The 5,000-nt window shown below is 50.2% G+C and overlaps 1 protein-coding gene across 4 annotated transcripts in view; it reads left to right on the top strand.

Moving 5' to 3' along the window:
* LOC122265894 (uncharacterized) overlaps nucleotides 1-5,000 on the top strand; it is a 41,254-nt gene that overhangs the window by 24,607 nt on the left and 11,647 nt on the right. For all 4 annotated transcript variants that reach the window (XM_086545849.1, XM_086545848.1, XM_086545850.1 and 1 more), the window contains exons 10-16: nucleotides 104-253; nucleotides 525-938; nucleotides 1,115-1,286; nucleotides 1,717-1,862; nucleotides 2,502-2,569; nucleotides 2,878-3,064; nucleotides 4,708-4,926. In XM_086545849.1, coding sequence (XP_086401975.1) covers nucleotides 104-253; nucleotides 525-938; nucleotides 1,115-1,286; nucleotides 1,717-1,862; nucleotides 2,502-2,569; nucleotides 2,878-3,064; nucleotides 4,708-4,926 — 1,356 coding nt within the window. The remainder of the gene's footprint in view (nucleotides 1-103; nucleotides 254-524; nucleotides 939-1,114; nucleotides 1,287-1,716; nucleotides 1,863-2,501; nucleotides 2,570-2,877; nucleotides 3,065-4,707; nucleotides 4,927-5,000) is intronic.

Raw genomic sequence — 5,000 nt, 5'->3', positions numbered from 1 at the left:
CTTTTATGGAATGTATTGCCTAATATATATCATATTTAGCCATACAAGCTTTCGCCAAAATGCCCCAGGCGAATCACTGAACGAAAATATTCGGAACCCGCAGGGGAGGTGGAGCAGAACGTCAGCATGACGAACAGCCCGTCCATGCGCTACGACTTCTGGTACATGAGCATGGAAAAGCAGTACAGCGTGTCCCTTGTGTGTCACTTTGGCGGGGTGTCCGTCCAGTGCGGGTCTTATGTGCTCTATGTTGGTAAGAGGATTTGAGTTTGGTTCTTTTTTTACTGGTCTCTCTCTCTCTCATTCTCTCTCTCTCTCTCTCTCTCTCTCTCTCTCTCTCTCTCTCTCTCTCTCTCTCTCTCTCTCTCTCTCTCTCTCTCTCTCTCTCTCTCTCTCTCTCTCTCTCTCTCTCTCTCTCTCTCTCTCTCTGTCTGTCTATCTACCCATCTATCTATGATCCTAGAACTGAATTTGTGTGCCCTGCATAAGCCCCATGTTACTGAAGGCCAACCGCCTCTTTGCAGACAAGCCCCTTCAGTGGTCGGACGTCAACGACCGCTTTGTCGTCTACGCGGAAGGGCGCGGCCTTGGCGGCTGGGAGCACCAGGAGAAGGGGTGCAGGAAGGGCGAGGGGACGCTCGTGTCCTTGGCCACGTACGAGGAGGACGAGAGGCTCTTGGCGGCGCTCATCAGCAAGGGCGTGCCGCCGGCGCTCGACGCCTACTGGCTGGGACTCAACATGTGCCCCGACTATGATGGCGAGGTGTGGAGTGACGGCTCGCTATGGCAGCACTCGAGGCTGCCCAACGTGCGGCCCATGCTGTCCAGCGAGACGTGCTGCATCAAGGCCGTGTGGATGCCCCAGCAGCGGAATTACAACTGGCTTGGGGAGAACTGCGAGGCGCTCTTCCCGACCGTGTGTGAATTCCATCCGCAAGGTGAGTTCCCGCCCTCTTGTCCCTCCGGACGTGTATTTGCAGTCCTACACAAGCACTGAAATTGCTATGAGATTGAAGTTTTTACGGATCACAAGGGATATCAGTAACTACGTGCCACACTAACGGGTTGAGAAACACACGATGCAAAAGCGCTTACACAATTCTTCCCCAAACAGGTCTGTTGGGCACGATCGCCGACCTGGAGCGCAGCGACGCGTCCACCACGGAGGCGGCCACCACATGGAAATACATTCCCGAGTTCTGGGCGCCCGACCTCATCGTCATTTCGACCTGCGAAGTGATGGACCTCGAGGACCTGGGGACCGCGGAGAGAAAGGCGTCGTCGGAGTGAGTGCATTTCCGATCCGGGTTTTCAAGTTTGCTACCGAGATTGAATTTTAAGTTGTCGCTTCAGTTCGTGCTCATTTTGCATTCGATTCACCTAAGGCGACACTGCCTCTGACTCGCATAGTTACGCTTACCCCACTTACCACCTGCACTCCTGACAGATATCAGGAGTTAATTCACGGACCCCGTTAGTGCTAATTTTGCCTCAGGATCATCACTGACAATCACAATTTATACAATATATTATCTAAAAGTTTCCGATTACATTTTACATTTACATTACATTACGATATACTTTCGATTTATCCTCACTTACATCTTAAATTTGCATTACATTACATTTTGTAACAATACTCTCCTTATAACTTCCCAATTCCACGAGCCACAGGCTAAACAAACGTCAAGCTACCACCCCCTCCCTGACCAACAGGTGCGTTGTGGGGAACGTCACCGTCAACGCCACGGAGTTCACCCAAGGAAACCTCGACCCCTTCAAGGAGTACCAAGTCAACGTCAGCGCAACACTCACCAGCATCGGGTACATGGGTCCTTCTACTGCCGCCTTCGTCAGAACTCGTGAGTGGTCCTTTGGGGAAGAGAACTGGGGGCGAGACGGGGGTAGATGGTGGTAATGGGGGCGGGAGGCAGGTGAATGGATAAAGGCAGGATGAATGGAATAAACTGATGAAAGGAAAGAAAGGAGGGATGTGATAAATGGTCAGAGGGAGAGAGGTGAAAGTGATGCGTAGGCGTAATTAGGGGTCTGTCACTGGCGGGCACCTCGAGGGCACATTTGATTAGGGGAAGGGGCATTAGGCATCAGATTAACACCATTTTCTCCTTTTCACGGAAGGTTACCAAGTCTAATTCTCCAGTTTCGACACTGATCTGATGAATTGCAACAAAGAGAAGGGTTGAATGTGATAAACTGATAAAACATAGATCCAGTATGATGGAGAAATACGTGTGTAGACAGATCGTTGGTTGGATTATATAATTTGGTAAATTGCTAGTTAAAAAAAGTTTATGGATATGCAACATTTTTTATAGATGAATTAACAATAAAGAAATAGCAGAAGTACAAATGCATATAAAAAGAATAACAGAAAAAACAGTTTGTTAATGAAACGAAAAAAAATATACATATATAACGAAGAAAAATAATCCAACAATAGACAAGTTACATATCCACATATCCTTTTCGTCGCTTTGCAGATCCTGAAGAGCCTGTGATGGTCAAGATCCTTCCCTCGGGTCATCTGCGGGTCGTGTGGGCGCAGAAGGTAAGGTCAACATTCGAATCTTAGTCTCGCTCTTTAAGCAGACAGGTAGAGAGAGAAACTCTTTATACCAAGTAGATAGATATATACCCAAAAAAAGATTATAAAAAAACAATTCAGTAAATAAGCAGACAGACAGACAAATAGACAGACAGACAGACAGACAGACAGACAGACAGACAGACAGACAGACAGACAGACAGACAGACAGACAGACAGACAGACAGACAGACAAAAGGGCAACAAACTCAAGATCGCCAGACAGACAGACAGGCAACAGCGTTCCCTAACGAGGTCCCTGTGTACCCGAGGTCGCGGAGTTCGCTGAGGACGACAACGTGGTGATGAAGGTGACCGACGGCGACGGCGAGGAGAGGCAGCAGACGATCCAGGCGAAGGGCGTGGTGCTCGACGGCCTCAAGCTGGGGGACACCTACAGCGTCAGTCTGGAGGAGCTCGGCGGACGCAGGAGGAACGAGGCGGTGTCCGTGCAGGCTTGTGAGTTTTCTTCTTCTTCTTCTTCTTCTTCTTCTTCTTTTTAGGGAGAGGGTGGGTAAAGGGAGGTGGGAGATGGGAAGGGTAAGGGGAAGGGGAAGGGAGGAGAAGGAAGGGGGGAAGATGAGGGGAATGGACAGGAGGAGAGAAGAGAGGAGAGGGGAAGGGAGGGGTTAAAGTAAGGGAGGAGAGGAGAGGGGAAGGGAGAGGTTAAAGTAAGGGAGGAGAGGAGAGGGGAAGGGAGAGGTTAAAGTAAGGGAGGAGAGGAGAGAGGAGAGGGGAAGGGAGAGGTTAAAGTAAGGGAGGAGAGGAGAGAGGAGAGGGGAAGGGAGAGGTTAAAGTAAGGGAGGAGAGGAGAGGGGAAGGGAGAGGTTAAAGTAAGGGAGGAGAGGAGAGGGGAAGGGAGAGGTTAAAGTAAGGGAGGAGAGGAGAGAGGAGAGAGGAAGGGAGAGGTTAAAGTAAGGGAGGAGAGGAGAGAGGAGAGGGGAAGGGAGAGGTTAAAGTAAGGGAGGAGGGGAGAGGTTAAAGTAAGGGAGGAGAGGAGAGGGGAAGGGAGAGGTTAAAGTAAGGGAGGAGAGGAGAGGGGAAGGGAGAGGTTAAAGTAAGGGAGGAGAGGAGAGGGGAAGGGAGAGGTTAAAGTAAGGGAGGAGAGGAGAGGGGAAGGGAGAGGTTAAAGTAAGGGAGGAGAGGAGAGGGGAAGGGAGATGTTAAAGTAAGGGAGGAGAGGAGAGGGGAAGGGAGAGGTTAAAGTAAGGGAGAAGAAAAGAGAGGAGAGGGGAAGGGAGAGGTTAAAGTAAGGGAGAAGAAAAGAGAGGAGAGGGGAAGGGAAAGGTTAAAGTAAGGGAGGAGAGGAGAGGGGAAGGGAGAGGGTAAAGTAAGGGAGGAGAGGAGAGGGGAAGGGAGAGGTTAAAGTAAGGGAGGAGAGGAGAGGGGAAGGGAGAGGTTAAAGTAAGGGAGGAGAGGAGAGGGGAAGGGAGAGGTTAAAGTAAGGGAGGAGAGAAGAGAGGAGAGGGGAAGGGAGAACAAAACGTAGGAAGGAGACTGCGCTGATAAAAGCTCGTGGGTCATGTGGGATTGGAAGTAGGAGGAGAGAGAGGAGAGGAGAGGAGTAGGGAAAGGAGGAGAAAGCGAAAGGAAGGAGAGGAGAGAATGAGAGACAGGGGGAGGAAGGAAGCCGGGGGTGGGAGTAGGAGGAAAGAAGATGGAAAGGGGAAGGTAAGAGATGAGGATGGAGGAGAGGAGAGGGGAAGGAAGGGAGGAGAGGAGAGGGGAAGGAAGGAAGGGAGGAGAGGAGAGGGGAAGGAAGGGAGGAAAGGAGAGGGGAAGGAAGGGAGGGGAGGAGAGAGGGACATGAAGAGGAGTAGGATAGGAAGGGGAAAATGGCGTCTCGAACTGATTCATTAACATCAAAAGACAATGCCAGATCAAATATTAATCCATCCTTACATAAATACAAATCAAATAAGACCACCAGACGAGTACAATATAAAAAAATATAGTGCAAATAACACAAATATGATTATGAATGCAAATTTAATACAGATATAAATACACATCTGATACAAATATAAATTTAGATGTAATGCAAATGTAAGACCAAATGCAAGGATCAAAAGAGGGTTCTTCAAAGCCAGACGTCCCCCCAGACCCCCAGTGTGAGTGCGGCGAGGAGTGCCACCTCCGCGGCTGGTGCTACGAGTCGTCGTCCGCGAAGGTCAACGCCATCAGGGCGATCGGGGAGTGCCAAGACGAGGAGAAGAGCCTCGCCACGGTGACCAGCTCAGAGCAGGTCGACCTCCTCCTCAAGATAGCTGACAAGATCGGGGACGACGTCTGGGTGTCTGAGAAGTCGGAGAGACTCTCGGGTGAGCGTCTGAAGTCGTCTTCTAGTCTAGGAATTGCGATGCTGAAAAATTCCTTCCGGTCTTTGGGTTTCCTT

Source organism: Penaeus japonicus, unplaced genomic scaffold (genome assembly GCF_977035675.1).
Source record: "Penaeus japonicus unplaced genomic scaffold, GWHDUDI00000001_assembly GWHDUDI00000017, whole genome shotgun sequence".
In the NCBI taxonomy this organism is placed as follows: Eukaryota; Metazoa; Arthropoda; class Malacostraca; order Decapoda; family Penaeidae; genus Penaeus; species Penaeus japonicus.
This window is presented reverse-complemented; position numbering and strand designations above follow the sequence as displayed.